The sequence below is a fragment of the Eubalaena glacialis genome, chromosome 12, assembly GCF_028564815.1.
Source record: "Eubalaena glacialis isolate mEubGla1 chromosome 12, mEubGla1.1.hap2.+ XY, whole genome shotgun sequence".
NCBI classification, from domain to species: domain Eukaryota; kingdom Metazoa; phylum Chordata; class Mammalia; order Artiodactyla; family Balaenidae; genus Eubalaena; species Eubalaena glacialis.
This window is the reverse complement of record NC_083727.1, coordinates 35,654,244-35,677,081: the sequence shown is the minus strand read 5'-3', so window position 1 is coordinate 35,677,081 and position 22,838 is coordinate 35,654,244. Positions and strand designations below refer to the sequence as shown.

The 22,838-nt window shown below is 35.2% G+C and overlaps 1 protein-coding gene across 1 annotated transcript in view; it reads left to right on the top strand.

Moving 5' to 3' along the window:
- The window catches only part of RSPO3 (R-spondin 3), a 74,218-nt gene extending 52,725 nt beyond the window's left edge, over positions 1–21,493 (top strand). The window contains exon 5 of the mRNA XM_061207401.1: positions 21,101–21,493. Coding sequence (XP_061063384.1) covers positions 21,101–21,294 — 194 coding nt within the window. The 3' untranslated portion in view covers positions 21,295–21,493. The remainder of the gene's footprint in view (positions 1–21,100) is intronic.
- Positions 21,494–22,838: the final 1,345 nt, after the last annotated feature.

Below are 22,838 nucleotides of genomic sequence, written 5' to 3'. Positions count from 1 at the left end.
GCCATACAATGGATTTACATTTGAAGTACTCAGTAAAATTTTCCTAGGCCAGTTTGCAAGGATGTCTGATAGAAATAGTGTTCAGATTTATGGAGATGCTTTCTACCCTTGGGCAGCTTTATCTTAACTCTTTAAACTAGCCATGGAATCATATGAGTGAGTAACTCTTTCATTTGTATTCCTGAATTTAGGTACAAATGCATGAAGATTTATTCAATTTTAAAACTTTATAGTCAATAGATTTTGTAGCACATTTCAATACAAAAAGAAGTGATTTTCCCAGCTTGTTGAAAACACTCACTCTCACTCTCTTTATGTTCTATAATTCACTTGTCCTCTAACATATATATTTTCCTAGTATGAGTTATTTATTGATTTGTGGTTTTATCCCTATAATTGACACTTAGCATCTCTTACCTTGGGTATGCACATTTGTTTTGTTTTGTTCATCTGTCTAACGTAGAAAATTGAGTTCTTTTACTGAAGACAGAGTTCCAAAGCATAGTATTTAGTTTTTGTTAGGGTTGGAGGGATGCATCTTGCTTAATATTGAACATTCAGAAAATCCAAAGGAATAGCTTTGCTAGTGTTTACAGAATATGCTTGAAAAACATGCAATTGTGATACTTTCCTCAATTGCATATGATTAATCTATTGCAGTCAAGTGGAAAATTGGTTAGGTGATTGCTTCAGTTATCAAATAATACTTCCTCGTAACATTGATTTTTTTTCATAAATGATATAAAGGGCTGGAAAAGTTTATACTTTTTGATAATTTAAACACCTCTAAAAACAACTGTTTGTTCCAATATTAATTTGCATAACAAATCCTTTTTCTCCCTGAACATATTACAAAGGTCAATTTTAGCACATTTGCCATAGTCCATTCTAAATCATAGATTCCAAATTCATGGACTTGAGCTGATTTTTTTTATTACTTTGCCTGATTTCTGTTATCTCCATACTGGTCTCAATCGAAAACTAGTAGGAACAGATCTAGTATTAAACCCTGAATATTCTTAAATACTGTATTAAAACTGGCTCACCAAATTTTCTAATACTGGTGAGTGAAGACACTTCATATTGAATGAGGGTATTGTTAGCTGTATTCTCTCCAAGATTCATCTTAAATTTTTTTGTTATAAGCGGTGTGTATTTATAATCAAGAAACATCACTATTATTTTAAAACACTTATAAAGTGCCCATTTGAAAATATGCTGTTGGATATGCTTCGTAATGTTAAACAGATGCAGACATAAAGACAAAAGCAAATTCCAGAGTATTTTTGCAGCCATGAAACCACCATAAAAAGAGGTTTGTGACCCCAATGTTACCTTAACATTGTCTTCAGCATTTCATATTTAATTATAGTAGATTACTCACCAATATAATAAATATAGATTTATGAGATACTTTAATGTTCTTAAAACAAATGAAAACCACCCAAGAGGAGCCTCACCAACCCTGAGGTTGTCCAGATTGCATTGGCTAAGATTAAGTGGAAGATCATTCATCTCCAAGGGTCATGCAATTAATCTCAGAGTGGGAGTTAAAGCAATGACTAAGCAGAAAAAGAAGCTGAAGTACAATCCTGTAACAAAAGGAATTGAAGCTCCAGTGTCAGGGAACTTATTTCCTTTTTCTTGGTGAATAGACCTAAATGCTCACTCCTTACTATCAGCTTCTTTGGGTCCTAAAATCCCACTTGTTTTAGGTCAGCCATTTTTCATGACTATTCTTAATATGGTCAAGCAGATGGAAAGAATAAGCCTTTAAAAGAGCACAATGTGTTTTAATGTCTAGGAAGGGGGGAAAAAAAAGCACTTTATCTTAGGAGTCACCAGAAAGAAATTTAGGATGAATTTACGATAATCCAAGGTTTGGACAATGAAAAACCTCAAGACACATTTTGAAGAAGAAATATTTTACTCTAGGGTTTATATATTTATTTAATTTTAAATAAAAGTCAAAGTTCATCTTCGTTTAACTCAGGTGACACCCGTTACAAGGTATGAATTCTTTGTAGCTGAATTACTATACTCTTGATAATCCCTGTGATTCTCTGTGGCAGCAAATTTTTATTTCTAATAAACACTACCTGTTTCCACCCCTTCCACTCTACTAAGAGTCTCAAACCTTACATTTTAAGCCAAGACTCTTTCTGAACTTGCTCTTTTCCTTCATGGTAGAGTCTTCCTCTAACTGGGGAGAATTCTGACCCAAGATTGGCCTGCGTTTGGGGTTTTTAATGTAATGTGCCATGGCTGATGGCTCACAAAAGTGACTGCTAAGCCTGCTGCTCATGTCAATGTTCCCACTGGATATTTTGCTCATTCTTTGGGAATTTAGAAGAATAACAAATAACCAACAAATCATCAAAAACTATAACATGTTACCCAATTCTTGGGAATAAGCCAATGAGACTAAAATCTGCTTAAATATCACAAATGTGAATTCCCAGCCTTTCGAGCTACCAAATTGTACCAAACACCCACTGATGACAATTCCATACCTCAGCTGTACAGAAGAGGCACATTCATCTGGTTAGCTGTCAACCATGAGAGTCCGTCTCCTTCTTAAACCCAGCTGGCCATCCAGCAGGCAGGACCTGTGTATTTGCCCAGAGACAGCAGAAGATAGTGCCCTGTCAAAAAGAGGACGCGGATACAAATGTAATCTGGAATTCGTTGGAGGTTGGCACCAAATGTTCCATGCCAGTAATAAGTTCTGGTCACAAGAACTTAACTCTATATTCTATTAGAATTTTTGATAAGGTGTGAACATAGTAAGTCAGGAACTATAAAGATGAATAACCAAAGCTAGGTGAAAAACTAAATTGGGGAAACAGGAACTGAAAAGAAGTTTTTAAAAATGTAAATTAAAAAGATTTGCATCTACTTTCTCTTTTTTTATAACTTGAGTAAAAGAGATGAAAGACAAAGGGAGAAAGGACTCACAAGAAGCCAAACTTTTTACAAATGTGCTTGTTTTTCCTCAAAAGTCAATTATTTAATGGCTGTCCAGGGAAGGGAGTCAGAGAGAGCCAAATAGTGGTCTTAAAGTTTTGTTTTTGTTATTGGCGTTTTGCTGGGTTTTTTAATGATAGAATAGAATAATAAATTTTATTTCACTAGTATTAGTCTCAATCTGTTGGATACAGTCCTTTGACTCATTTCTGAAATAGAAATGAAGTGTGAAATGAAACTGGTATTAATAGAATATTAATAGGTATTTACTTAGCTGCTCTTCTAGGGCTTTACATCCTATGAGAGAGTCTATAGTCATCTTTAATCCAAATATTGAAATGTTAACTAATTCTATTTCACTGTATAGATTTTTAAGCAGTAGATTATATATTAGAGTTGACAAGTAGTAACGTTTTATAGAATTTGGGTTGGACAACAGCTTTAAACATTACAAACAACTCCTTGAGATTCTCTAACATATACACACATGCTTTTTAGTTACTAAACTCATAACAGAATACATGTCTTAAGGCAGCTTTGAGTCCTACTTTTTTCACATAATAATAAAAATGAAAGATAAGTAATATGATTAAATTTGGGGCAACTTAGTTTTTAGGTACCTCTTCGAAGATTTTCCTAAAATGATTAGAAGTCTGATAAATTAAAAATATTCTCCATGCTATAAATATGCTCAATTATAAGTCAGAATAAATAGTAGAATATCTGTTTACTATGAATTTTCAAAGAAAGACATGCTGGACTAAGGGTCAACATCACCATGATACAACATTTATTGCCTTGTATTACATATTATGTATAATATAATAATATTATATATATAATCTTAGGCATTTCCAAAAGATATTTATCTTTTGTGAACTTATATAAATCAATAAAATACATGGATATACAAAATACATGTTGTTCTAGATTTCAACTAGATTTTTTCATATTATACTTCAAAAGTATGAAAATATCACTGAGAAAGGAACATCTGTGTCTTTTCACATATAACTTTTCTTGATTATTCCTAAGAAAGCAGACTAAACATGCAGTTCTGACAAAATGCAGCATCCCATTTTGATTTCTGGTTAGCTCAGAAGCCTTCACTGGCTGAAAAAAGTCTCTGAAAAGGGCAAAACTTTCTGACCTCAGGAGGTTCTGATAGGAAGAACTGAAGCAATGAACACCGTGAGTACAGAAAACACTGGAATAAATTCCCCAAAGTTCTGTAACCACATTGGTGTGGGCGCGTGGAGGAAGGCATAATTTCCTTCTTAAAGAATCTCCCTGTTTTCACATTTTTTTCATTTCTCTTAAAGCTGATCTTGCAGATGATACACTCCAGATGAATTTCTGCTTAATAGGAATCCTTGTTCACAAATTGACACTGAAAATGTATGCACCATATACATAAAAATAAGATGGGAAGGACCCATCTTGTTTCACAATTTGTCTTATAATTAATCAGATCATTTTTAGGAAAAGCAAATTTTCGGTTCTCACAAGAATTGGGTAAATATTAGAAGTATGACTTTTTTAAAAATTAGTATTTCTGACACAGCTGCTTTTTGCAGGCTTGGTCACCAGTAAATTCTATTTCTCCAAATTTCGAGGAATAAAGTTGCCAGAAAGAAATCTGTGGTGCTTATGTTCTAACAGTCTGTCTAGGCAAGTTAGATGCTATTCAGAGCCAAGATGATCCATTCAGGTTACCTAGAGCATTTGAATAGTTGGATAGTGGTCTTCAAAACCATTTTTGGCATATATTTATGAACTGAAATATAAGAAAACCATTACAAAGTTTGGGCTCATATTAGTTTTCTACTGCTGCCATAAATTACCAAAAATATAGTATCTTAAACAACACAAATTTATCATCTTACAGTTCTATATGTCAGAAGACAAACACATGCCTAATTAGGTTAAAATCAATGTGTCCACAGGGCAGTGTTTCTTTCTAGTAGCGCTGGGGAAAATTCACTTCCTTGCCTTTTCCAGCCTGCATAGACTGCCCACATTCCTTGGCTCATGGCCTCTTCCTTCTTCAAAGCTACAAATGGCAAGGTGAGCCCTTTGCACATAGCATCTCTCTGGCCCTCTCTTCTGCCTCTTCTTCCTTTTAAGTTCTTTTAAGGACTCATGAAATTAGACTGGGCCTACCTAGATAATCCCAGATATTCTATCCATCTCAAAGTCAGCTGATTAGCAACTTTAATTCCATCTACAACCTTAATTCCCGTCTTCCATGTAAAGTAGCATATTCATAGGTTCCAGCATTAGGACATGGACATCTTTGGGAGGCTATTATTCTGCCTGCCACACAGCTGTTCCAGCAAAGTAGATCATGCTTCTTAGAAATTTGAAGGGCTCCCAATTTACATAATGCTCTCTGAATGGACCCTGGGTAAATGATTACCAAGCCAAGGACCAAACATCAACTAGCATTGCTCCTTTTTATGAAGTGAACACTTACGGTGATGATTTCCTCCATAAGAAATTGTTGACAGATTCAGCTAAGTCTGCCCAGTTCTTTCATTACTCTGCCTGTGTATCCCCTCTGACTATCTCTCACTGATTTAAAAAGGAAAGTTAATCCTTCTCATAAACAGACTGTAGAAAATATGACTAAATCCATCATCCCTAACTCATCATGCATGTGTTGTGCATATTAATCAGTGGACAAACTGAAGCTTAGAAAATTGGAAGCTGGATGTGATGGAACCATGAGTAAGCCTTGTGTCCTCACTGCTTCCAGCTGGGGTGACGTAATGATGCCATGCCTCATATAGAACAGTTTTATTTACTGGATCACATCATCACCAAAAGCAAAGCTTCCTTTACTAAAAAGAACATAAAGAAACTGACAAAGCAATATAATTGTGGCAAAGGCAAACTAAGTCTGATAAATAACTTGATGTCCTACTAGAAAATCTGTTTTTATGAATAGAATTGTCGTTAAACTCTTTTGCTGTTTAAGCCTTGTGGTATCACCGCTTGTCTAGCTCTGCATGATTCTGGCATTGAACACTCTGCCTATTCATCCTTTCTTGTGACTTTATGTGTTGAGTAACTACTGTATGCCAAGAACCATGCTAGATGCAAGAAGTGAAAATGACAAGGAAGATACACAAATCTGTATGAGACTCACTTGAGAGTTCACAACTTCATGTGAGAGTTAGTTGTAAACAAATAATGGCAAAATAGACAGATGGGTACAGTGTTCTGGAAACAGAGGAGGTAAAGTGTTATTGGCTCTTGAAAAGCACATAGAATTTTTCCAGCTAAAGAAGCTTTCCATTAAGGACGAGCATCTAAGGCACAAAAGCAAGAAAGAATGTGATGTGATCAGATAATCGTGAGACATGTGGTGTAGCCGAAGCAAAGCCAAATTAGGGTAAAAAATAACACTCTATAAAATAGACTGGAGTCAGATTCTGAAGGGCCTTCTAAGCCATGTATTCCCAACTTTGGAAATACAGGCACTGGGGAGATTAAAAAAAACAAGAGACCAACAGGAACAGCAGAGCAGCCCTCCATGCTATAAAGGGGTAACCTGACAGCAAAGTGGAAAACATCTGGAAGCAAAAAAATGCAGTGTCCCTAGTTTTGCAGCATTACACTCTGGAGATGGTAAGAGGCTTGAACTAAATGAGAATGAAGAGACAATAACATGTTTGAGCGATACATAAGGAGTAAGATTTTTAAAATTTTACTGAAGCAGATGAACTTGAGTGGGTTAAGGACTTCCACCAAAAGTCTTAAAAAATTAAGTGCCCCTGAGGTTTTATTTTAGTCAAATTAGGGCTCTTCTGTTTTCAAAGGTGACTTGATTTACTCAACTGTTTTGTATTTTCATAGAGACCACCACCACCATTATCATCATCATTATTTTAGGGGTTATAATTTTATTATTTTTTCAATTTTCTAAGTAGTTATATATCATTTGTTCCTCACACCTATCCCAAGTAGTGAGAAGAATAGGAATTATCTGTTCATGTTTATAAATGAGTCAACTGAATCACAGAAAGCGCTTCACTTAAGGTCACATTGCTGCTAAGTAATATAGCCAAGTCTAAAATACACATTTTCTGATACCCATTTCAGATGTTTGACATTTAATTGAATGCCACACATATTTTTAAGCACATATTTTTTTAAACGAGGTCTTGAGAGTTTAAACAACATCCCCCAAGGATAGAAAATTACTAAATGGTATGGCAGAAAATCAGACTCAGATCTTTCTAACTTCAAAGTCCAAGGTCATAGAAGCTATACTTTACTGCATCCCTACTCACCTGCTGGAGAATAACTGGGGAAGGCTTCATGGAGAAAGTAGCCTTTGAAATGTATCTTAAAGGATGTATATAGGCAAGGAGCGATTTTCAAAACATTTAACAACTAGTACAGCAAAATATGCTAATATATTAATCCATGTATGAATCAAAAATGTTAAATATATTAACATACATAAAGAATACAACTGCTTATTATGTGTTGTGAGCAGTAGCAAAAATCATCTATTAGAGCATTCAGTGATGTCTGAAATATTTGCTGATTTTTAGAAATCATGGGTATTGTTTTCTGTTAGGACAGATTCATCCCCCACACCTAGACCTGTTCATACTCAGGGAAGGCTGCCCAGGAGACAGCCTTTTGTGCTTCACTCCTCAAGGCCTGTGCAGCTAAAAAGTACCAATAGAGTTTACAGGGCCCAAAAATGTACTTGATTAAGGGTGACCAATGTGTAATAGAGAAGAAAGGATTCTTCCTCCCATCCCCTCAACCCCCAGCACAGCAGAGAGATAAATCTGCCCATCTTACTCCTGCCATCCTTAAATATTTTTACTCCTCAGCATTTTTAATCACCTCCTGACTACTACCCTTTTTCCTAAAAGTTCCCTGGAGATAAGGGAAGGGTTTATATCAATCATTGGACATATATTCCCCTTTCTACCTTCATATGGTCTTCAGGGACACGGGAAGATTGTGCACTTTGCTCAGAAGGTAAAAAACCAAAACGTGGGATATTAAAAACTATTTATTCCTTTAAAACATTTTTTTCTATTTCATTTGGCCTTTTTATTTCCAAGAGCATCTTATTTGATTCTTAAATACTCAATTAAACAATAAGGATTCATTTTTGTGGAGATGGTGTAAGACAGATTTCATTCCTTCAGAAACTGTTACAGTTTCTTTCATTTTCAGCTCATTTGCTTAAGTCTTTCCTACGACCCTCTCTCATTAATTGCATTACGCGTGCCATTTGCTGCCCTTGCTACACCCTCTTAAATTGACAGTTTCATCATATTACCCAAGGGCCCTTCATTTTAGTGGATTTCCACCGAATGCAAAATTCAATGGATTACAACAAAAGCCTCAGTCAGTCAAAACCCAAGGGGAAATCAAGCTTCTGAGACTGCAGTACCACTTCAAAAGCCCTAAGATTGGGCCAAGATGAGCCAGGGTCTTATTTCATTATTTTAAAAGAAGACAACATTCCCTGCTCCACCAAATAAAGCATCATTTGTGCCTGCTATAGAAGATAATTTAAGGAAGAAAAAAGCTATTTTGCCATCTTTCAACTTTTCATAATCATCCAAGTCCCTTTCTCTCCTCCTCCATTTCCCCACTCTGTCCCTCTCCCTGACCACCTCTTATTCTCCAGTCTCAGAAAAATTTTCTTAGGCCACTCTTTCCCAGTTTTGGGCTGAGAGTTTGTCCACATTCCCAGCCTCAGGGAAACCTTAGAGCCTTCAAATCCCTAAAACTGTTCTAGAATTTAAGTTCCTTCTCACAATAGAAGAGAGGAGGATCCTCTGTAACCTCTCTGTTGCAACCTGGACTTCTAAGTTCTCTACTTGAAACAGCCTTAGGGATACTCTAGTTATTCATCATTGGTTTGGTCCCAAAGATGATCTTCTAGAGCATGACAAGTTAAAATTATTTCCCTGCAACCATGATGTAGCTCTCTGGAGTGGATTGTAGTCACTTGAAACCAATATTGTATGGAAGTGGCTAACTGGCAGAGGACTCCGTAATAATAAATGTCATTCATTAAGACAAGTTGTTCAAAATACTGGGTAATCACAGCATGCTTGCATATGTGATAATAACACCAAAAGCATCTCTCTCTATGTCTGTCCTTCCCCATCTCTCCCTCAAATAGAATGACAAGCATTAAATCAAGAAAAAAGAGCATTATTCATCTTTTCATTTAATTTTTTCAACCAATATTTATTGAGTCACTACTGTGTACAGGCTCGTGCCAAAGAGAAAGGCAAAGCTGCCACATTCTTTGGAGCAATGGTAACAGTGCTTACCTGTGTACCAGGTATGGAGGCCTCCTATGCCTCCAGGTTCTCTGTGCACAGAATTATGCAAATGAATCAGGAACCCACTGCCGGAAGCCCCAACGTTATCCACCCCACCTGAAATAACCCATCCTGTGAATTGTGTTTTCTTTCTAAATATTTTTGTAGGGAAACAAAATTAAGGTTGAGTTTCTACAAAGATAAGTCCATCATATTTACAGTTATTACTACATTGTTCTTCCTATTTTATGAAAAGTAGAAGCATAATTCAATATCATCATGACATATTACAAAAGGGCCTGGAAATATAGATCAAAATTCAGTAGATAATATATGTAGATAATACATAAAATATACACTTAGGGACCCAATCAAAACAATGGAAGGAAATGAACTAATTAGTAGCAAAGAAAGAAGAGGGAAATTGGACTTCTCATGATAACGTCAATGTTAGGAGGGGAAGTCCACATGTAAAAGTGTGAGTATCCAAAGAATGAACATAATTCTTTAAATTCTTCTGCATTAATCAGATGCTTATTAGAGCACCACGTTCTATTTTTCCCACAACATTTTGAAAGTTTGCAAAGAAAAAAAGAAAGGGTGCAACTTAATTTAAGTTAAATTTAATTTAACACATGGAAAATATGTTTGATAAGAAAAAGGTAAAAATCACATAACCTAGCAGAGTCTCTTAATTTTAAAGGTTCGGGTTTCTGAAGATCTCTTGTAATTGGCTAAATCTCCTTTCAGACTTACTGAAAATTAAACTGGAAAACAGGCTTTCTGTCTTTGAATTGATATTTTTAAATCCACCAGAAAAATAGAACTTTTCCATCTGTGGTGGGAAAGGACCTATAAATAAATATGTGCATATATATTTATATATATACACAAACATACACACACATTTGTTGCACATGTGTCTACTCTCCCAACTCCTCCCCCACCCTAACATGCATCAATACAATGAAAAAGGAAGCACAATGAAAAACTGTAAAATGAGATATGATAAAATATTACTAATCTCAATTATAGGGTCGATATTTCTAGATTAGTGAAGGCTCAACTGCCAAAAACTTTTAAAGAAATTAAATCATTTGTATTCCATTCAAGTATATGTAACCACTGTTGATGAAATAATTACAAAGAGCTACCTTGTTGCTTATGGAAATGCATGTGAAAAGTATTTCTAATTAAGAACAGATATTCACACGAACAGAGTGAGAGAAAAAGTACTTAAAACAGCTTGTATTATCTGCTACAGGTGAAATACACCCCTTATTATCTTATTTACATTAATGAAGAAAATTTATTTCTTGCGAATTTTAATATAGTAGAGGCTACATGCGGTACGTTATGTTTTCTAAGCTAGTTAAGAAGTCAATAGTTTGAGATAGAATCTGTAACAAAAAAAGAAAGAAAATACTACAACTAGTATTACTGAAACTAGTATTAATAGTGAAAACATTTGAGAATGTACTGAAGTTGCATAAAAAAAATTAGCTTTACATAAGTAATCAATAAATTGCTGAAAATACTAAATTATAACTATAAAAGAGTGTGACATCTTCACTAAAAATATGGAGTAGCACACACTAGATAAAACACTTGGTAGTTGTTTTTCCCCCTGTGATGTAATTCCAGATTAGAGTTACATTTTCCCCCCATCAAGCACTAAAAGCTTCAAAGGAAAGAAAGAGTGGGATGTGGTAGAATGAGAATTAGACAACACAGTCAACTAGTGCATAAAATGATAAAAGTGACTAGAGTAATATCAACATTTCTTGTATAATCAATCACTGCCAATGTGTCAGCAAGTATGAGGCCATCTCCTCCTGTCAATACAACCGAGTACACAATTTGGGTAAGGGAGGAAGTACAGCACAGTCAAACATGCCTATCAACACTTCTTTTTTTTGTCTCAGAAGAACAAAATTCTGAGACAAGTTCTTGGAGCAAATGGAAATTTATCCAAATGAAAGTCAAATGATAAATGCCAAGAGAATATTCTTTCTTTGGAATTCTTTCAGTTCTTCAATTTAACCAGCTGGAATGAATTTTCAAGTAGCATTCTGTTCAGACTTTTGAAATGAAGGACTTTCCTGTTAATTGGAAAGCTGTATTTCATGAAAGATGAAGACAGTGCTCTTGGCTTAGTGATTCTCTTTAAAAAAAAAAAAAAAAAAAAAGGCGTTTGGTGGATATTTACCATAAACAGATTCCAGAACCTGTATTTCAAGTATGAAAGACTGAACTGTGAACCTACACACCTAACTGAAGAAAAATGGGAAAATTCAAATACCAGTGTTATTCTGACTAAGTTCTACATGAAAACGCACTGCCATTGTGTTCTCTCATGAGAGGAATATGTGAGGATGAAAAACAGTTTTAATATGTCAATTGTTTATTTTCAGAATCAAATATTGATATAACTGAGGTTTTTGGTTCTCGAAGGTAAATGTATTGGGTAAGTCAACAAATTTAGGTGTTCTTTATTGTGTTACTTTAGCATGTGTTAGTGGGGCTGAGGTAGGATGATTGTCAACTCAGAAAGATTTAGAGCAAGAAAATGAAAATTCACCAAGAAAAATTCACCAAGAAAAACATTTTAAGACTCAGATTTTCAAAGCAGTCTACACTTCAGGCAGTACTTTCAACTTATTGTTGACTAGTGATATATTAAATAAAGTTGTTACATTTGAAATTTAAATTGAGGACTTCCCTGGTGGTCCAGTGGTTAAGACTCTGCACTTCCACTGCAGGGAGCCCAGGTTCGATCCCTGGTCGGGGAACTAAGATCCCACATGCCGCGCAGCTCGGCCAAAAGAAAAAAAAAATTTTAATTGACACAAAATTAGGAAAAATAATTTATCACAAAAATATGAAATGTTTTTTAAACATTAATTATAATGAAGTATTAAAGAAGTCATTGTCCATACTTCTTTTTTTTTTTTTTTGTCCATACTTCTTAAAGGAATCACTCAAAAGATGGTCTGACAATTGTGTATTCTGCTTTTAAAATAATTTTGTAGGAAATCCTATCCATAATAAACTATCTTACATACTTTAAGTCTGGCAATATGCATATGATAGGAATTTTCAAAGAGGCTATTCCTAGAAAAAAACTGGGTGGTTTTTTTTATATTTAAATTGCTGCAATAGATTTTTTAAAGGATGATATGAAAAAAATGTTGACGTAAACATTCCATAGACTCATACATATTCTCTACCTTGATATATAAGATGGTAGCCTATAGCAGCAGTCAACATGAGTTGAGGGTGGGCTGTGAGGAGGGAGACAAGGTAGAGAATGAGTGTTACAGCAAAGATAAACACATCAATTAATTTCCGAGACACTCATTAATACTTCGAGAAGACTGGTCTCTACTGAAAATTTTGGGAGGACACTCGACAATGCTACTAGGCAGGTTTCAACGGTTTTTGAAATAGCGGTGCCAGCCATATCACTGTCTAAATTTCTGAAGATAAGCAATATACACATATCCTCGTAAATTCATAAACAGTATGTGAAACAATCAAAATATCATATGCAGTGTCATTTGTTGTAAAGAGAGCAGTAATAGTCATTTCACAAGCTAGTAATGAATTTCATGGCAAAAGTAATGAACAAAATTTGACTGATTTAATAGGTGAAATTTACCAACACATTCTTTGACAGCAAATGAAAATCAGAATAAGTTTACTTGCTTATCTAATAGATGAAATTGTATAAGACCCAAGATCTACTTCAAAACACACTATGCAAACATGCTTAGATCAGGAAATTTTCAACATGTAAATTGTATGTGATTTAGTTTCCAAGAATTTTGTAATCTAACCTAATATGCTGGGTAGAATTTCAAAGTCAAGTTAAGAAATTTTGCACTGAAAAAAAAAAACAACACTGATCTTACTAATTTCAAATGAACTTTCAAACAAAAGGTAGTTGATTCAAAAGAAATTAGCCCACATAAAAGAATACTAAGCTTAAAATAGTTATGTAATGTAAATTGTAATGCACTGTTACATTTTTTAAATATTATAAAATAAAATACAGGATACCCTTTACTTTTATAATGAGTAAATCGTAAATATTGCAAACAGTAAAACATTTTGGGTTTCTTTTTTCTCCTTGCACTTTTAACTGTTCTTTTAATACTGATGACTTACAACAAGAAGGCATCATAGTATGCAGTATCCAGTATCTTTTACAGTTCCCTTGGCACTCTAGGTAATGTCCCTTTTGAGTGCAAGAAGTCCAGGGTAGCATTCTGGGCAGCAGAAGCATGAAGACGGACTGGAGTTACATTTGGGGGAAAGGCGCATGGAAAGTTCTATTAGGACATGGAGCCAGATTTCAAAATTTCAGATCCTGAATCTTCAGTGAGTAATGAAACTATTTAAGCAACACAGGGGAAAAAATCTGTAAAGGCTTATTGGCAACAATCAATTCATAAGGAAAGTATTTGATTTGGCAAAAGCAGGTTCATTATGCTGAAGCATATTATGGAAATACAGATTCTGAAAAGTTATTATTGGTGTTTATGATATCTGCCATAAAATGAAATTATTTATAATGAGACTGCCTTCAAGCCTCAATGGGATTGTGAAATTTAAATTCATACAGTTTTCCTTTCTCTTTTTCTGATATTAAATGTAACAAAATATAAAAATCTCTGATAATTTTATTAGAATTTCAAAAATGTAATAGTGGTAGTTTTAAAAGTCAAATAAAGTTTCTAAGTTAGATATGAATGATAAGATATATATATGTATACAATATCCTACCTCTACATGATTGGGAGACGAGTGGAAATAATGAAAACTGAACAGACTTGTAGCAATAAAACAGAAGAGGGTAGAGCATGAGGTAACTGGATGGTGAAGACACAAAACATCTACTGCAAAGTGCTCTTAGGTTCTGAGGAGCAGCTGGCAGCTCAGGAAACTGAAGTTTCAAGAGGTCAAGTAAGTATGTTCTGATTTTTACAAAACCTCTATGTTTTCCTATGTTAGTCCACACCCGCACACTGTCTTTTCTTTTTTGTTTTTTTTGTATTCAGTAGTTTAAGTGTGAAATAAAACAAGAATACAAGGATGTCGTGTCACATTGTGCTCTACTGAGACACAATTGTGGAGGCAGAGGAGCACGGTGGTTAAGAGCCCTCGTTTTCCTCATCTTCCCATGGAGGTTATAATAGAGCTTACAGACACAGTGCTTGCTCTTAGAAGTATGCCTGGCACATGGAAGTGTTCATTAATTTTTAGTTATCTGTCATTGCTCTTACTATTTTTAAAAACAGACAGCCCAAGTCATCTTCTCCTTGATTATTGCAACAGGATTAACTAATTGGGAGTTTAAGGAGCAAAGAGAGGAGAAACATAAATAATCCAGCCTAAGAAAAAGTTAGAAGGGTGAGGAAGATTTCCCTGAAGGGGTGACACGTGAGTACTTAAGTCTGAGTTAGAGCAAGGGATAATAGAGAATGCATTCTAGGGAAATGAATCAAACATATGGGATCTGTAAACGCTGTGGGCTGTGGCAGGTGAAGTGCGGAGGTGACTAGGAAGAGAAGGATGAGGGCTTCAAGGTTGCTGACTACATAAGCAGGGGCCAGGTCACAGGACAAGCACCCTGGGCGCCATGGCAAGAAGTTTGGGTTGATCTTCTTTCACGTCCGAAAATTTACACTCAGTGCCTTTCAGTCAGGACAGACTTGTTTCAGAATCCCCGAAAGAATGACGCAAATAGATTAACATCTCTTACATTAACCATTTTCAATTGGTGGCAAAATGTTATTTCAATCTTAATATCTTTGCAAAAATGGGCTCAAGGTAACTTCCCAAATTACAGCACTTAGCAGAGCATGTAATGATACATCAAATTATTTTTCTGCGAATAGTTACTCAGAAGCATCTTGGAAGTTAAATGGAAATACAATTGAACTAATTCATGTATTAAACTATGGTTGACCCTTAAACAACTTCAGAGGGTTAATCCAAGTATAATTTATTGTCGCCCTCCATATCCATGGTTCCTCTGCATCTGGGGATTTAACCAACCAGAAGCTATAGTACTGTAATATTACTGTTGAAAAATATCCATGTATAAGTGGACCTTCACAGTTCAAACCTGTGTTGTTTAAGGATCAACTGTACAGAGTAGATAAATCAGGTAGCTTAAATCTCCATTTGGAGAAATTGTTTGCCTATTTTTTTTTTAAATCTACCATTCTTTCATATTTTCACTGTATTTGAAATAAATTCCTGAGTTAAAATAATAGCAAAGAAATAAGTGTTTCTATTTTATTAAAACAAAACCAAAACAAAACAAAACAAAAGGTTTTAATGCATTTCTCAAGTCAGTTCTATTTGGTAATAATATAGCTGAGAAGGAATTTGGCCTTGCTGACTTTCAGCTCTGTTCTTCACCACTGGGTCAAGCTGTCCTGTCCTGTGCCCACAGTTCAAAGACCCTTAAATTATGTATTTACATGATAAATCATATTTGCTGAAGAAGTTATACTGTAGCAATTTCCCCTCCTTTGCGAAATTTCTTCAGTGATCTCTTAACAAAAAGGAAAAAAAGTTGGAATTTTCATCCTCTATAAATAAATTTCAGGTCCAACTCTAGATCCCAAAATCATCAGATTAACCCCATTTTCACACCACTTGTGTTCTTTTGAAGGTATAAAGCCTTGGCTTTCCAGTTGAATTTCCTTCCACACCTGATAAAGAGAAAATACCTAGCAATAAATTTTGTACTTTTGATGGGATATTTATTTAATTGGTTTGAATCATAGATTCAGTGATATTTAGTCCTCAGAGTGTAGGATACATTCTCAGCTTTTTGAAAAAGTCTTGGAAGTGGAGCTACTTAAGCTCAATAGCTCCCCTTAGTGGTATCTTGCAAGAAATTCACCAAGAAGCAGCTTTTATAAAGACTTGGACACAGATATTTCTAAACATCTGGAAAACTGTGAACTGATATTCATAATTTGAATAATTCTCAATAAATAAATTATATTTGTGATTCTAAGGAGAACAACTCTTTTATTTATAACCGCATTATATTTAAAAGGGTGATTGAGCATTTTCTGTGGTTTTTATTTTTACTTGGAACTTAAAATATGTTATATGTAATTTAGGAGATATAATTCAGGATCATTTCCTTCTCTCTTTGTTCTTTTTAATATGTTTATTCTTTTCAGTTCATATTTCCTTGATATATTTTAAAAAGACTATCTGCAACTAATTTTTGTTTTGTATCTAGGTGTCTATTCCAAAGGTACCTAATCAGAAAACTTGACTTAAAAATTAGTAGCTACAGTAAGTCAAAAAACATATTTGCTATCCATGGGAAAAAATATAAGAAAAGAAATGATAAGCCATGTGATATGAAATAAACTTTTTGAGAGTATATGTTTAAGGAAATTGGATCTTCTGTTGATCTACAGCTATGGTTCTTAAATGAAGCTGCGCATAAGAATAAACTGGGGGTGAACATGTTTTTAACTGTAGGTTCCTGGGCCCATCATGAAAACTACTGAATCATAATCTCCAGGAGTGGCACTAGGAATCTGTATTTTTCAGAGTCATCTGCGCTTGGAAACCTGGTCTGCAGAAGGCCCTAGGAGGTGTTTACATAAATGGCTATATACTATTGTATTAATAGAAAATAACTTCAGAATCTCAAAAGTGTCAATCACCTACTCAATTATGTGACACTGACTTGCAACAAAATCTTAAATAATACGCGGCTATATGGTCTTCACATAGACTTTAGCTACTCTTTTAAAAGTTAAGGCTCAAAAATAAATACCAGTCATCACCAATACTCACTTCATGGGTTCTTATTACTTATAGAAGTATTTCTGAAATAAAAAATAAGGTCACATGTTAAACTGGTCACAGAAACACCCAAACTCTGCTTTGCTCTCAGATTCTGATACTTGCCCTTCTCCAGTTTTCAGTACCACTGGTCCTCAGGACAAACTCCCAAAGTGGCAATCAAGTCCTGTCTATTGTTCCAGCTTCTCTGGGTAATATACTATATATAAACTCTGATCAAACCAAGGAAGTCTACTGCAGTTCCCCAGATTCACCATGTCCTTGCATGCCTTCATGCCATTGACATATTGTTCTCTGCCTACCGTGCCCTTTTTCCCTCTTCAGTCTGGCAAACTCTCACTAATTCTTTAAAGCTCAGCTCAAACATCACCCCATCTGGGGAGTCTTTTTCAATCTCCATTGGCAGAGTTCAGTGCTTTTCTTGCTCTGCAACCAGTAGATCTTGTGCATGCTTCTATTTTTGCATTAGTGTGTGACTATATTTATTGTGTCTGTCTCTATATCTCACTTGTATCCCCAGGTTTTAGCCCACTCTTTGGCATGGGATAGAGGTTTAATTTGTGTTTGTGTAATGAGTTAATAACATTCGCTTTCATTTCTCCCATGGTTAATGTGTGCCATGCACTATGCTAAGTGCTTTACAAGCATCTCACGCAATCCTTAAAAAGTTTAGCAAGTAGTAATGATTATCCACATTTTAAATATCAGACAATTAATCCCGAGAGATATCAACAACTTGCCAAAAGTCACACAAATAGCTGGTGGCAGACCTAGAATTGGAACACCATGTTTTTTTGACTCTAAAGACAGTGTTCTTTTTTTTTTAAATTTAATTTAATTTTTTCTTATACAGCAGGTTCTTATTAGTTATCTATTTTATACATATTAGTGTATATATGTCAATCCCAATCTCCCAATTCATCCCACCACCACCACCCCTGCCCCCCGCTTTCCCCCCTTGGTGTCCATACATTTGTTCTCTACATCTTAAGACAGTGTTCTTAAACATTACATTTCTATGCAAAGGCTCAGATTGTACTTGATTGCTAATAGCAATTTCTTTTTGATGGTTTCTATGCAAAGTCCGCCCATGAGGGTGGAACATCGAGGGAAGATGAACATTCTTTTAATCATTGGAACACTCTACAACACAATTCTGGTGCGCGTGTGTGCGTGCACACACATAATCAATGAATGACAAAACACAAACATATATATGTAAGATTGTGATAACTGGAATGCTTAGTTTGCATAATTACCCAAAAAAGTATAAAAATAACTATTGACCACATTAATGAAAAGTCACCAGAATAGAAAAAGAAATCCTCTCTAATGAAAACCTTACCAAATTTCCCAAATTGCATGTGATTTTTTAATGGACTAGAGCCACTCTTCTGCATTTCTATTTCTTGGACAAGAGGAAAATATATTACTTACGCAAAAGGGTAGTTAGCATTTCCAACCACTAACACATGGCCTGTAAAAAGTAATAATCCCATTTTTCTATTGTGCAATAGCCCTCTGTTGGGCAACAACAATGTACAATGTGCTAGTTTCCTGTTACTTTAGTAGAACCTCCCCTTTCACTCACCGCCCAGACTAAATAGTTATTCCTTGGATAATAAAACTATGATACTGGGTTTCAAGCTACTTCCAAGAATGTTTCTGCCCATATTAAGAAATAATCATATCAGTTTGCTAATAAGCAGAAATGCACTATAAGTTTGAGTACATTGTCACATGTAGCTAGAAAACATATAAATCAATCTCTGACCAAGAAAGAAGCAATATATTTTTTACATATCCAAAACTTTATGGTTGGGATCACAGCTGTAAGATGTTGGACCATCATCAAGAGAACAATGTTAAACACTGAACTTTTGGATGATTTCCATAAAAATAACATTTTGTTTGGGGTCAGTAGTTTTTATGGAACTTTGGAATGATTTTCACTGACAATATTTTTAGAGCTGAACTTGAACACCTCCAAAATGCTCTTCAGAATGGAAATATTATGTAATCTAACCTTTGCAGCCATGTCCTTCAGAAAATCAAGCATATACCATAAAAACCAGCATTGCTCTCTTTCAGTTCATGAAGATTTGTGAAAATTAAATTATGGTACATATTCAAGAAAGTAAATTAACTCTTCAGTTTTCTCTATTTAGTTACTAAGTTTATGTCAGCTCTTCAAATGTGTAAAGCCAGCATAAAAAAAAAAAAAAAAACCACCCTGAATGTCTTCTGTAGAAATCTTATCAATCCAGCAATATTCTTTTAAGTGAAAAGAATAATGGAATTGGTGAATCAATATACAACTAGTCAACCCTAGACATACAGTCAACTCTAATATTTTTTGCTCATCTCTACATATCCAAAATAATTTGACTGATATTTATTTTACGTGGTCTGAGTTCTCATTTTTGTTAACTGTCCTTTTAGAGTCCAAAATTTGGAGGTGTGTTATGTTGAGCCCAACAAGGCAAGTTTTCATAAAGTAACTGGAAGGTTTTGTAAATATAGTCTCAGGCAAAGCTAGCTGTGGCATAAAATCGGAGGAGACTGTGTTGGCCGAGTTTACGAATGCAGTATTAATATTGGTTCCTAGAATTCCATAACCAGAGCTCAAGAAAAGGAAAGCCAAACCACTGAATTCAATATTTGCAGCCTATTTCAGGACGTGAAAATATTTTGGTTCTGTCATGCAAGTAATTTCTCCAAAATACTTTTGTCCAAAGTGACTTTTTGTAGACCAAAACTAATTTCAGATTTTACATGGCTCAGTGTGTAGGGATACACCCAATCAGAATTTCTCCCACACCAAGGAGTAGTTTGTTCCTAGTTTTCATTTACTATATTGATTTGAATCAGTAATTTTTCACTGGGATATGTGTATGAATGGAGGTTACTAAAACCATGCCCTTGAAATTATTTTACACTGTAGGTTGTATATGTAAAATGTTAACATGATAATAAAATATCTAGTTAATTCACTAATTTGAAATTTAAAAAAACGATTCATCTAATTTGGTGCCAGACTCATGCATTTTGATCAAATTACTCTCTCCTAAAACTGTTAACAGTTCCCCAAGGCCAATAGAATAAAATCCATTTCTTCACCCTGGCTCCAATCTTTCTTGCAATATGCTTTCCTGCATCAAAACCTTTAAAGTCGTGTTGATTCCACTTTTTAAAATGCCTCAGAGTGTGAATCTGAATAAATCTGTTCTTCAAACCCAGTTCAAGGTCAAGGTCCTCCATGGAATCCAGTATATTCCAATAAATATCTACTCATTTGGTTGATAGAGACACAAAGTCCCTGCCCTCATAGCTAATACCATAGGGTTATCGATAAGTTATAGACACAGCTACCCCTGCATGTAGAGAATTTGTGATGGAAATTACTTTCAACATATAAATACTTGCATTAAAATATAATTATCCTGGCATTCCTCATGAACCTTTATTTGCATATTTGTTATGCAAATTAATTCTCTTCTAGTAGATGGCATACAGATATATCAGCATATTGCAAGTATGTAACTGCTACTTGGACAATTTTGAAAACAAAATAGTGCCTTATGTAAGAGCCAGATAACGTATAGACATTAATAAATTTCTTAGATGTCAAGAAATCTATTCAAAAATTTCTATTAAATATCCATAAATAGCTATCATGTAAAATAATATTCATATCAAACTTATAGCAATAGAACCCTCTGGAATTCAGAACTATCATATATTAATTGCTTCATTATATGTTGTATGTGTTTCATGTTTACATTGCTTGAAATATAGCACAGCCTTAATAAAGACTAGTTGAATGAATGATTTAAATAGTAGATATTTGGTATCTGTGGGCATGGTATGCAACCTAAGAGAAATTCAACTAGTTTTTAAAAACTTAGAATAACCAAATAGAACATGATTGAATGTTTTTTTTTTAAAGGTGTATGCTTTCATTTCAGGAAAAAAAGGAAGGGAGAGAAAAAGAAAAAAACTTAATAAAGAAGAAAGTAAGGATGCAATCCCTGATAACAAAGGTCTGGAGCCCAGCAGAGAAACTCCAGAGCAACGAGAAAACAAAGACAAACAGCAGCAGAAGAAGCGAAAGGTCCAAGATAAACAACAGAAATCGGTATCAGTCAGCACTGTACACTAGAGAGTCCCATGAGATTGTTGTAAACTCGTGATGCTGCTATCTCCACCCGATGCCCAGGACAGGTGCTCTAGCCATCAGGACCACAAATGGACAACGTGTCAGTTACTGCTCAGTCTAAACAACATTCCAGACAGTTGCTATATTCTTCAGACAAGCATAGTTAACAACAAAGAGCTGAAAGTTCAAAGAAGGGATGTTTTTGAATGGTTATCTTACGTGCTTCTGTGCATTTTTAAGAGACAAGAAATTTTGTACATAATCATCAATAGGCTATAAGATGTAACAACATAATGATGACATCTGGAGAAGCAACATCTTTTCCCTATAAAAGTATTTTTTCGAGCTATTGTTTAAAGAAGCAAACGATAGTTCTGCAAATTCAAAGATGTGGTATCCCTTCAAAAGAAACAGGAGATCAGAGGAGAGAAACATCTTTCAAAGGACAGTGTTGTTTTGTGCAGGAAATCTAGAGAGTGCTCAGATATTAGGGCCTGGCATTTGGAATCATAGGAATTATCACCACAGAAACAACTGTTTTAAGCTTGGTTCTCTTGCCCTCATTTGTCCTTCTGCAAGAAGCATGAGAGTGCACATATTTACAGAATTAAATATACTGTATGGGACTGGCAAAATGTGGAAGAAACCATAGAGTTGGAGATGACTTTTGGGCTTTCCAAAACCGTGAAGGGTTGTGATTACCTGGAACAGGTCTCCAGTCTATGTCAGCACCCTGTGGTTCAGCCTCTGCAACCCCTTGGGTTATGTAAGTCTGTAAACATGTACCTGTAAGTTACTTCCAAAAACAAATCATACTTATTAGAAGAAAATTCTGATTTCATAGAAAACGAAAACTAGAGCAAGGAAAATATAACATGTTTGCAAAGTCATGTGTTTTCTTTCTCTCTCAACGGAGGGGGGGTGGGGGTGGGGAACAATCTTATTACCTGCTTAATGGTCCACCTGGAGCTAAAAGGGATACTACTTCCTAACAAAGTGTATCTAATGGGGGGAAAGCCACCACAATAAATATATTTGTTGATAGTTTTTAAAGCTTTGTTCATTTTGTTTTATTAGAAAATTGGTACTCTTAGAGACTCCTGAATTAGGGAAGAGGATTCTGTATCCTATGTAATTCAGAACATATTACATTTCTCAGTGTTTGCTTTTGGAATCCACTTTTTTTTTTTTTTAATTTATTTATTCATTTATTTATGGCTGTGTTGGGTCTTCGTCTCTGTGCGAGGGCCCTCTCCAGTTGCGGCAAGTGGGGGCCACTCCTCATCGCAGTGCGCGGGCCTCTCACTATTGCGGCCTCCCCTGTTGCGGAGCACAGGCTCCAAACGCGCAGGCTCAGCAGTTGTGGCTCACGGGCCCAGTTGCTCCGCAGCACGTGGGATCCTCCCAGACCAGGGCTCGAACCCGTGTCCCCTGCATTGGCAGGCAGACTCCCAACCACTGCACCACCAGGGAAGCCCCTGGAATCCACTTTTATCTGAGCCATTGGAGATTTACTTACAAGGTATTGGAAGATATTTATTCAATTT